Genomic DNA, 11770 nt, shown 5'->3' on the forward strand with positions numbered 1-11770 from the left:
ATCAGAAAACTCACAGTGCGCTTTAGACATAATCAATCAATCTCTCTCAGGATTCCAAAAAAAAAACATACAGGCCTAGGAGATAGACATCAAATGATCTCACTATATATGATTACACCATCAATACAACCTAGTCTAATTAAGTATAGCTTAAATTGCCCTTCCATGTTGTTCAGGATCAGGATACAGCCTATAAGAGACACATTTTAGTATTATTATTTTAACCAATAATGGTCAAAATCAAAGCAGCAGAGTTTGCATCTCATGAGTTTTTGTCCCTATTAAGCCGCCTACACGTGATCACAGAGGCAAAGCGCAGTCCAGGTAGCGGCAGTTTCAAACGGTGCGCCACGCCAAGGTTAGCACCTCCTCTGAGTTGTCGCCACCGCTCTCCCCATAAGAAGACAATGGCACAGCCAGCAGAGAGCAGTTTTAGCACGGATCATGTGAAGCGGCTTTATGGGTTAAAATCCTGTATCCTACAATTTACGTAATGTAACATAATAGCATCTGTGGACCCTCCCTGATTGGTAAACGTGAATGTCTTGTAAACTCCATCTCCTATATGTAATGCAGGCCAAGCCCAACATTAGATAGCCTAAGCTATCACCAGGGTCATGAAATACTTGTTTTTAACTATTTTCTGAATATACTTTGTGAAGAGTAAAATCAGTGGAGTGCCCCTTTAACACAAAAGATCAAATCTTTGAACAGAAAATAGCTACTGTACAGCAGGTCTTGTGGAATCTAAAATTCTGAAAACACTTGGAATAAAGGATAGCTTTAAAATTAAAATAAAAGAACACGATCAAACGTTTTGCCACTACTGCTAACTGGGTGAAACATCTTTCCTATAAGGCTCTTTGTACAAAAAGTGTGGTCAGGAATATGGACCATGATATCACAACACCGCCATCTACTGGATCCATCAGTAGTTGCATGATTCTCTAAAGCCTTGTAATGTTTACTCGTGTAATTCCACATTCATAAACAATAAAGCCTATCTCCAACCCTTAAACCACAGAGTGAGATTATGGGTTTTCCAAACCTTTATGGCATGTTTATTATATGACATTATATTGTGCAGACTGCAGAGAGACACTTGAGTGTTAATATGTGTATGTTGTTAAATGTTGCCTCACTTACATTGGCATAATCATTAAAGGATACTTGCATCATTGCATTGAAGCTTTTCTCTGTTTCGAAAATTTTAAGTCTATATTATATTTGTCCCTGCATTATAGTTCTTCCAATGGTAAATATGTTTGCGTGCATGGTGTCATGGTTATCACATATCTACATGGAACTGATGGACATCCACCCACCCATCCACAGCAATAAACTACAACCCAACAGTCAAGTGACCAAGTCACATTTTATTAGATAATTTTTTATTAAACAATCTGGTCCAGAGTCCTGGAAAACAAAAAAGTCCCGATCTTAACATGGGCCGACTCCTGCCTTGAGACAATACTGTGGCCACACATAAACTACAGTTTTACAGTCAATAGATTGCACAGAACAGTGACAGTCTCAAGTGAACATTCGGCCCCTAACATTATATGTGTTAGGTGCAGCACTGTTTAAAGATAGTGCACACCACTGTGCAGCGTCAGTTGACTCTGTCACTGACTTAGTGGCTCTTTGACCTGTCGAACAGCTGTTTGAGTTGGTCCTGAGAGGTGGCCTCTTTCTGCTGCATAAGATCAGTGTGGCCCTTGGTAACACCCCAGCCATCAGGGGCAGACATGGAGGGACACTGGGGACGACCAGAGGCTGGCTTCAGGTTCTCCCAGTAGTCACGACGGGCTCTAGAAGAGACAAAAAGTAATAGTAATTAGTACTCTCTGGTGCTGAAGAGCCAATATTTCACATTTAACTTAACTAGGTGTATATTTATAGTTTTTCAGCGACAGATTAAAAGTTGCTTCTGACCTGGCTCTGACCCAGGGCTTGGTGTGCATCTCCAGACCAGCACCCCAGTTGCCGTGTTTCTCTGACGCGGCTGGGAGGAAGCCTCTCTCGGGGCCCAGCTCCTCTGCCACTGCCCTGATGTGATAAGGCTCAAATCCACAGCAGCCACCAATGAAGCGAATGCCAGCATTGAAGGCCTCTCTGGCATACTTGTGCATGTCCCAGCGGGACAGGATCCTGGGCTCCAGACCTGACAGAAGATGTATACACATTTGATTGCAGGGTGGTTGCTTATGATGAAACTGCTTATTTCTGTGTTGAATGCTTGACCTTGCTGCAATGTGATATAGTACACCAACAGCACGGTGAGAAAGCAATTATTTTTAAGGTGTAATTTTTATAAATGATTACATTAATAAAATGGTCAAATTTAAATGCAACATAGTATATTATTACCGAAGGGGAATTCTGGCAGATCGATGAATCCCTGACAGTTGCAGTCGGGGGTGTGGTATGCCAGGGGCTGCACCATGTAGTGAGCCTTCAGCCCGGCCTTCTCCACTCCCTCCTTCATCATCTTGACAGTTTTCACGCAGGTCATGGGGTCAAAGTGGCAGTTGACTCCAACAATCTGGGCACCTACATAAGGACATGCATTGGTGTGAGCTGACTGTTACAGATAAGCAAAGAAATAACAGGTTCAAGAGACAGCACCAACTTTGGTTTACAGTTGTGGTTGCAAGGTTTAGGTTGAATCTATAAGACATTTCGAATTTGGCTGAGTCCTCTAGTGGTCAACATTTTGGTGCTGGTGACTCGACGAAGCAACTACCAGAAACAGTTTTGGCATGTCAGCTGGTCCCAGTTAATAATTCATAATACCAGTAGACTACGAACATATGGGTCTTATCTCTGTGTCCTTGCCATCTTAGGACACATTGCCTAGTGAGTCACACAGAGAAGACAACATGAATTCATATCAACAAGTTTAAATTGAACTCTCACATTTCATGCTTCTCTAACATTTACTTTCAGTATCCAATAACAAGTTATCATGAGTATGTTATAGAAGACTGTACCCACCTGCTTTTACCAGCCTGACAGCACACTCTCCAGGTGAAACACCGTGCATGTCTCCATCTGGTCCGATGCACATACTAGCAGCCACAGGCTTCCCTGTCTCCTTCAGCACCTCCACAGCCCATACGGCCTCTTCAACATGCTCAAAGTACTGCAGGACAAATCATCACTTTCATACTTAAGGACATCCACTAAAAAAAGCATAAAATATTAAAAATAAATTTGGTTAAGTGGTTAAAAAAATCAAATGAATCTCTACCTCAGCTATCAGGAAGTCCACGTTTTTCTTGATGAAAACATCCAGCTGTTTCTTCAAGATGCCCTTCACCTCTGTCTCACTCTTGCAGCTGAGGTAGGATGGAGTCTGACACACTCCTCCGGCAACCAGAGCATCGCCTTCATTGGCAACCTCACGGGCCAAATCACAGGCGGCCTCGTTGATCTGAGCTCCCTGCAGAACGAAGTGTGAAACAAAGGTGAGAATCAAAATGACGACCCTGATACACATAAACAAAATATCACTAGTGTTTCTATGAAGAGTGGAAATTGAGATTACCAGTTTATAGGTACTGCTAATGAGCATTGCTTCTACATTTTTTACTTTAACACTTGACATTGTTGCTGGTTTGAGTCATTTTAGTCACTTTTTGAAGGTATGAAAGAGGTGTGATGTCCCATTTAACTTACAGTGAAGGTGACTTTGTTGCCTCTGTTCTCCAGTTTGTCATCACTGGCGTAAAAGGTGAAGGTCTGCATAACATTGGCCCCGGCCCTCAGGAACTCCCTGTGCAGCTGTCGCACTGAAATCATCATTCAAACAGATTTTCATGATAAGGCATTAAAAGGTATTTAAACTGTGACACATAAAGCAGAAGGAAGGGTAATTTGCAGGTAACACCTGCAGATGATAATGAAGAAGCCATTTTAAGTTAAAATGGAGTACTAAAGTTGGTAAAATAGCGTGTTCTCACCTGCTTCAGGGTGCTCTGCGGCGGCTTCAGGGGTCCACGGACCGGCCTTCACGTAGCCTCTCTTCTCCAGGGCAAACACAAAGCCTCCATCGCCAATCACAACCTCCCCAGCGTCAAGACGCTCCAAGATTCCCTGTGATAATGGTTCAATGTAAGCATAGAATAACTGAGATGAAACAAGACTATCAGTCAGGCTGGAGATGAGCCACTGAGGCCAAAGGGTCTGCAGGTTTACATTTAAAGTGACAACAGTTGACACCAGTATCCTACGCTTTTCTAGTAAAGGCCCTGTAGAGCAGTATGGCCTGACTCTGGCCAGACTGACTCTGTTTACCTTAATAAATGCCAATTAGGCCAGAGGAATGTAGGCACTAGAAATAAATACAAATTTATATCTATGTGTATACATCAATCCAGGGCTACATTCCCTCTTCTCTCAGTGACCCTGAGCCATCAAGACAGCAGCACATGTCAGAGAACAGCTGCACTTCTCCTACTGACTGATAGACCTGAACCTTTGATTCTAACATGCTTGGCTGTCAAAGTAAAAAATATCAGACTATCAATTTGAAAATACTAAATATGAATATTTATTTATTACATTTTAGACTGTGTCAGCAAAATTTATTTGCATCCAAATTCATTCATAGAGTGTAAACTGTTGAGTAAATAGCAATCACTGTAATAAGTTTGAATTCACTGCCCTAGCACTAGATATTTATAATTGGTTGTTTCACATGTTTGAATCTAAGAAAAGCTCCACCTGGTGTGCACTCATGTTATGAACCCTCACCAAAAAAAATCCACAAATAAAACTATAACAATTTGATAATCTAAAATAATAATAAAACAGTAATAAAAAGTAATTCCTCTGTTGTTAACTAATTTTAAGAATAAATACTTTATAACAATTACTATAATCACCATCGATATCATAGGGAGCTGAAAAACAGGTCAGTTTGATTTCTTCCAACGTCAAGAGTAACAATGAGCAGTCCAGAGGAGTTTTCATCTGGACGTTTTTTGAAGTCACTTTTTATAACTAAATAGAGTGGCTTTATTGGTCTTATGTCTCCATGAACAGTTCAGAGCTTCAGTGGTCAGAGACATAACACCGAATATGCCAGTTGTGCAGAAGATGCATTAGAAAGACTATATCCCTCTGCCCAGAATACACACCACACAAAAACACAACCATAAATATGCAGTACAGTATGTCCTGCAGTCTCCCCACTTCAACCATTTACCTCCAGTGCATTGGGATGGATCTCAGACACAAATATCTCAAAACCTGCCAAATCTTCACTTTGGATCACAAGAGTCTTTACAATTAGACATCACTTATTATAATTATTGGCATTCCCCAAAACTACCAGTTTTAATTCCCTGCATTATGGCTATTTTGCAGGACAGTCCTGATAGCATACTTTGCAGTTTGACATAAGTTCACACATACCTTCTTTCCTGGAGTCATGGTCCTGCAGCTGTGTGGATCCCTGACTGCTTAGACTTTGAAAGGCTGAAGCTACATTAGAGTTGAGCAGAAGGCCACTATAAATCTCTCTGAAGCAGGGGAGGGGTCTAGGTGAGAGCTGCTCTGATTGGCAGCTGCCAAGTTACAAAACTGCAATGTTTACTCGTTTCCCTGCCCTCTTTAACTGAATGATAGTATTGTGTGTGTACCGGTTAAGTATGGTTGTTGGTGTGTTTGTCTGTCCTATACTGTAAGTTTGTGGGTTCCTGTTTTTTGGACCCTGAATAGACAAACTCACAAAGTCCAACATGATAGTGGGCAGCCACTTTTAACAAATCAGTAAGTAAGTCACTTCTACTTCTAACAGTGCATATGTGAAATGTGTGACATATTTATAGTTACAGACACTGTTTTATACGCTCTTTGAATGGTTTGTGTTTGTTGTAGCAGTCTAATAGCACTCATTCAACATTGACAACACGTAGCAGCAAAACTAAGTTACAAACTCAGGTTTATTTTTTGGGGTTTGCATAGTAATACTCCACAAGTGGAGCATTGCTGTTACAAGTGCTTTTTTTTATCTCCAAACTGAACTTGGAAAGACTTCACTCCTTGCCCCTTGTTCCTATCTTGTTGTCCGACTGAAGGGATCGTTGCCTTGGTGGTCTCGCTCTATCTCGCTCATGCAGAGGACTTGGTCTTCTTCTGCATCTCCAGCACGTGCTTCATTTCCTGGGTGCTGGTGGCCTCTTTGTGCTGCAGCAGGTCAGCATGGCCCTTGGTCACACCCCAGCCCTCTGGTGTGGACATGGATGGGCAAGTGGGACGGCCAGATGCGGGAGAGAGATGCTCCCAGTAGTCACGACGGGCCCTAGAGGGGTTAAAGATGCAGGTTAAAACAGAGAAGAAAAAAAATGCACCAAATAATATTATTCATTAAATTGTGTGCATTTCAGTATATTGAATATTTTGGATGGTTTACCTGGCTCTGACCCAGGGTTTTGTGTGCATCTCCAGACCAGCACCCCACATCCCATGTTTCTCAGAGGCAGGGGGCATTATCCCTCTCTCGGTGCTCAGCTCCTCCGCTATCGCCCTGATGTGATAAGGCTCAAACCCACAGCAGCCACCAATGAAGCGGATGCCAGCCTTGTAGGCCACTCTGGCATAGGTGTGCATGTCCCAGCGGGTCAGGATCCTGGGCTCCAGGGCTGAGGAAGGAAAAAGTAGACAATTGTGAAAAGCTACCAACTACACAGCTGTCACTTGATGATGTTTTTTTGTTTTCTTTTAATGTCCAAGCAGAACATATTACCGAAGGGAAATTCTGGCAGATCGATGAATCCCTGACAGTTGCAGTCGGGGGTGTGGTATGCCAGGGGCTGTACCATGTAGTGAGCCTTCAGCCTGGCCTTCTCCACTCCCTCCTTCATCATCTTAACAGTCTTCACGCAGGTCATTGGGTCAAAGTGGCAGTTGACTCCAACAATCTGGGCACCTGGAGGACAGAGGAAAATGGTCATTGTCATATAAGAGAACACAGCTGACTTTCAATTAAAGAAACCAAAGGATAAAGCGTGAGATCATGCGGGGTAAATAAAATACGTACCGGCCTTCACCAGCCTGACAGCACACTCTCCAGGTGAGACGCCGTGCATGTCTCCCTCCGGTCCGATGCACAAAGAAGCAGCTACAGGCTTTCCGCTGGTCTTCAGCACCTGCACGGCCCACTCCGCCTCCTCAACATGCTCAAAGTACTGCAATGACAGAAACAACACAGTCACCACTTTGCTCCACTAATCATATTTCAGATTAAAGTAGCATTGATATGACATGACTTAAAATAAGACATGAATCTACCTCAGCAATCAGGAAATCTACATTCTTCTTCATAAACACTTCCAGCTGTTTCTTGAAGATGGCCTTCACTTCTATCTCACTCTTGCAGCTCAGGTAGGATGGAGTCTGACACACTCCACCAGCTACCATTGCGTCTCCTTCGCTGGCTACTTCCCTTGCCAGGTCACAGGCGGCCTCGTTGATTTGTGCCCCCTGAAAGAATGAGGCAGGTCATGTGTTTGTTGATCCATGCTTTGTACAATAGGCTACACATCATGTTTATTGATAAATACACAACCAGGGTAAAGTGAAATTTGCAAGATCTGCACAACCTCGCTGGAGCCGGTCTACGGAGAGCCATTTCACTCCCTATTCAGCCCCATTGTACCGAATTTGGTTTCAGTTCCACCAGAGTTCCACTGGGGGTGATCGCAGGCGAGAGCAAAATGAATGGGACTCTATGGAGCTAGACGGCTAAATTTGTCGCTTTTGCCTGATTGTCTTTGAGAAATCTCAGAGTTGATTGTAGTTGAATGAACGAGTACTTATGTCATTTAGCATTCTGCTAATGAATGCTGATTGGACACAAATTATATCCTGAGAAAAGTGGATTCTGAGGGGTATAACGCCATAGACCACCATTCATTCTGCACTCACCTGTGATGACCTATATGGAACCAGAGTGGAACTGCAACCAGTTCAGAAGCCGGAAGTATCCCGAGAGTGGAACTTCTTCCCTTATTAGAAATTCTTTGATATCGCTAATGTTGGCTGTAAAGTGCTATAGTTGGATACTCACAGAGAGTCTCAAGTTCTGACCCCTGTTCTCCAGTTTGTCATCGCTGGCGTAGAAGGTGAATGTCTGCATGACATTAGATCCTGCCCTCAGGAACTCCCTGTGCAGCTGCCGCACTGATGGAAACATTTGTCATTTTAAAGGTACAACTTTGTTTTATTAGGTTTGTGCACCTTCCCTTCACATGGTTTTGGATACAACATGTGTGTGTGCTGTCTTACCGGCCTCAGGGTGTGTGACAGAAGCCTCGGGCGTCCATGGCCCGGCCTTCACATAGCCTCTCTTCTCCAGAGCAAACACGAAGCCTCCATCGCCGATCACAACCTCCCCGGCATTCAGACGCTCAATGATACACTGCAGGAGTTGAGGGAACCATGCACACACATCACTTGAGCTCTACACTGGATGGTGTACGCTTATTGATATTTTGTACTTACTATCTCTAGAAATACAACGGGGAAAAAGGCAAAGTTGGACGACAAAATGTATGTGATTTAAAGACAATATACAATACAGGCACATACATGTGATGTCACACAGTTTTGCGATATTTGTTGCAGTTTGCAGTTAATACATATACAAATATCTATGTTTGCATCCAAATTTTTTTGATTTTGTATGTGTGTATGTGAGAGAAGATGCAGTTTGGGTGCCAAGGTGCAAAGATCGAAGCAGTTTTTAGCCTATCCAGACTCTCCAGCTGGGACCGCTTTAGTCTAGCTATTTCACATACCACATGCACGCACACACAAATGCATTCCCACACATGAAACCTGCACTTACAACATTTTTCTCACAACAGTACAGTCCATCAACCAACAAGACAACTATGACCCAAAGTATGTACTTACATTGCATGATGGTAAAGATTTGCATGCTGCATCAACAAAATCTCTGTTCTCTGCAGCATAAGATTGAAGTAATATACATGCAGTATCATCTACAGACAAAGTTGTTTTACCTTCTTGCCAGGTGCCATCTCTTCTTCCCAGTTTCAGTTAGAGCAATAAGCACTTGGTAACAGCAAACCCCTCTTTTGGCCTGAAGAGTGCAGATTGTTGTTCCTAGCCAGCTTTATACTCCTGGGTGAATATGGGAGGATTTCATTTCGGTGCCAAATACATAATTGCCACATGTTTGTTTGGACATTGTGCAACATAGTCTGGCTCACAGATCATTGAAGATGGCATGGGCAGCAGTTGGTTCAGGTAAGATGAGGCAAGGACATGCGGCCTGTTATATGAAAGAGAGATCATTCAGCTGGTTATCTTCTTCTTGTGACCCTGAAATGACACATTTAGGGACTTTACAAAAGTCTCCTCACAGTTGGAACTGTCTGCAAAGGCCTATGGAGATTGACTTGTGTTATGCACATCTGTCCAATTCAAGTCTTATCAGTTTTGTGACACAAGATGGATAGGACTGGCAATGATCCCTACTCAAGCCCTAGTACAATGTGATGTGACAGCTTCTATGTGGTTTCATATGATGATCTCACAACAGAAGGGAAAGATTTGGGGTTTGTGTATTTTAACCTTTGGCCATGCAAAAAAGCTATAATAAACTTTATAAAACGGGTAGCTCAAATCAAGAAATTTCATTGGCCGATAACCGTGGTTATAATAACCACATATCACAGCTTTGACGTCTAATTCCTTTGAAAATTCAGTATCACTCAGTATCAAATCTTTCCCTTCTGAGAAAAAAACATGAGACTAACGAACCTATACAAAGTAGCCTAAAAAATGTGGAACGTTTGTGTTGGGTTGAACAATGCCCCTTAGCTGTGATGAAATCACAAAATATCACAGCCTAAAATTAGCTATTGCTTTTTGAAAATGGTCATCAAGTATGGCAATAAAATTACCAATGTAGAGCTGCTTTTTTGATAAGTTTATTGTTTAAGTCATTTTCAAGCAAAAATGCCAAAAATTAGATAGTTCCAGCTTCTCCATTGTGAGAATCTGCTGTATTTACTTGTCCTACACTATATTACATTCAATGTCTTTGGGCTTTGTACTGTTGATAGGATACAAGAAGACATTTAGTTACATCCCTTTGGCCCAAAGATGTTGCGATGGTCATTTAAAACATTTTTTTGTCTTTTAGACCAGGCGATTAATTAAGAAAATAATCAACAAGTGAATTGATAATGACAATACTCGTTAGTTACAGCTCTTAACAGATATGTTTTTAAAATTTCAGTCCAGCTTTTCCCAGAACCAGAGCCCCTCTGGACCATTTGTCTTGTATGACAGAAAGCAGTATTACTCTGGATTAAAAAAAAACAACTGCTGCATATAGATCATTGCTTTTATCCAGGTACACCTCCTGTCCTGCCCACAGTCTTTACAGCTGCCCTTACACACACACACACACACACACACACACACACACACACACACACACACACACACACACACACACACACACACACACACACACACACACACACACAATCAAACACACACACACACAAACACACACACACACACACACACACACACACACACACACACAAACCACACACACAGATACGGGCTATTGACCTTCAGTAGAGTGCTGCTGTTTTCCGTCAGCTCTGGGTCTATCCGGTTTCATGGAGAATGTTATAGATAGGCCTCACTAAGGTGTTTATCAACAGAGTCTGAGTTCAGAAGAATGCCTCAAATCTGTAGTTCACCATAGGATTTCATCTGCTTGTGTTGAAGTTGCACAGATCATGTTACCCTCTGCTGATGTAATGGGGCTGTGTATCACTGGTCACCGGTATAGTTGTTACAAATAGGCTAAAGGGAAAAATGCTTTAGTTTTCGAGATATCCCTACCCGAAGTATGCCCAACAATGCTTTTCACATCCTCTTACAGTTTTTTTCGATTGCTAAACGACAGTGGGCACAACTGGAGTCACATGTGCAAAACTCAAACTACAGTCTGCACTACCTACAGTCACCTGAGCTAAACAGTTCACATCACCTGCAAAACTCATTCAAAGCAACACAACTCTTAACACACATCTCAAACACTATGCACAGGCCTCACTGAGATAACACACACTGTCACTCAGAACACACTGAGGGTAAAAACACTAGCGTCAAACACCAATACAGAAATTACAAACTTTCTCATCTCTAAAGTTTGAACAATTTGAGTGACTTGACACTACTCAACAGATTATTTAAGGAAAAAATATAGATTGTATAGCATACCAATTTTTACATAAGGTAAACAAGAAGGAATGAAAATCATCAGTTTTCTTCAATAAAGTATTTTGTCTCTAGTAATTTATGGAATTACGGGGGGACAAAAACTAAAGGTACATAACAGTACCAACGAATAGTGTGACTAATCCTGCCTCTCTCCAGCATCATGTGGCAAGTTCTCTTCATCACATTGGATGTCTACATCATCTCTAAATACAAATGAATGTGGTGTTTCTATTGCTGTAGAATAATGAAGTAATGGAGGTGACCTCCATTACTTTCTGAAAAACAGTAAGAACACAGTTTTACTATTGTAAAGATATAGTGTTTTTCACTTTTTTGTATAGCTGTGTATATAACCTCAGACATCTTACCTGGACATATTGGTATCTTTGCTCTTTTACCTGTTTCTCTCAAACAGTACAGTGTAGAATTTCATTCTTATTTGGTGTTTGTATACAAAAAAAGACTTTCTGAGCTTTCTCTGTATAAA

At 41.9% G+C, this 11770-nt stretch overlaps 2 protein-coding genes across 2 annotated transcripts; both read right to left on the reverse strand.

The window, feature by feature from the left end:
• Window positions 1-1356: 1356 nt before the first annotated feature.
• LOC120561271 (betaine--homocysteine S-methyltransferase 1-like) lies at window positions 1357-5812 on the reverse strand. Its single transcript, XM_039804310.1, has 8 exons — window positions 5422-5812; window positions 3966-4098; window positions 3682-3794; window positions 3254-3445; window positions 2998-3145; window positions 2371-2553; window positions 1936-2164; window positions 1357-1811 (listed from the first exon to the last, which is right to left on the reverse strand). The coding sequence occupies exons 1-8, from the start codon at window positions 5437-5439 to the stop codon at window positions 1634-1636; spliced, it is 1194 nt and encodes a 397-aa protein (XP_039660244.1). The 5' UTR covers window positions 5440-5812; the 3' UTR covers window positions 1357-1633.
• A 121-nt stretch (window positions 5813-5933) lies between these two features.
• On the reverse strand, window positions 5934-9139 carry LOC120561270 (betaine--homocysteine S-methyltransferase 1-like). The gene is made up of 8 exons (XM_039804309.1): window positions 9036-9139; window positions 8296-8428; window positions 8078-8190; window positions 7300-7491; window positions 7049-7196; window positions 6755-6937; window positions 6422-6650; window positions 5934-6310 (listed from the first exon to the last, which is right to left on the reverse strand). The coding sequence occupies exons 1-8, from the start codon at window positions 9051-9053 to the stop codon at window positions 6121-6123; spliced, it is 1206 nt and encodes a 401-aa protein (XP_039660243.1). The 5' UTR covers window positions 9054-9139; the 3' UTR covers window positions 5934-6120.
• Between the last annotated feature and the right edge of the window lie 2631 nt (window positions 9140-11770).

Source organism: Perca fluviatilis, chromosome 6 (assembly GCF_010015445.1).
Source record: "Perca fluviatilis chromosome 6, GENO_Pfluv_1.0, whole genome shotgun sequence".
Taxonomy (NCBI): domain Eukaryota; kingdom Metazoa; phylum Chordata; class Actinopteri; order Perciformes; family Percidae; genus Perca; species Perca fluviatilis.

Bases quoted from the DNA above. Each gene is read 5' to 3' on its own strand.
- LOC120561271 (XM_039804310.1), bottom strand. The intron at 3,795-3,965 runs GTGAGAACACGC...TGATGATTTCAG, and splicing joins CGCAGAGCACCCTGAAGCAG to TGCGACAGCTGCACAGGGAG. The intron at 1,812-1,935 runs GTCAGAAGCAAC...TGTCTCTTCTAG, and splicing joins AAGCCCTGGGTCAGAGCCAG to AGCCCGTCGTGACTACTGGG.
- LOC120561270 (XM_039804309.1), bottom strand. The intron at 6,938-7,048 runs GTACGTATTTTA...TCTGTCCTCCAG, and splicing joins TGTCAGGCTGGTGAAGGCCG to GTGCCCAGATTGTTGGAGTC. The intron at 6,311-6,421 runs GTAAACCATCCA...TAACCCCTCTAG, and splicing joins AAACCCTGGGTCAGAGCCAG to GGCCCGTCGTGACTACTGGG.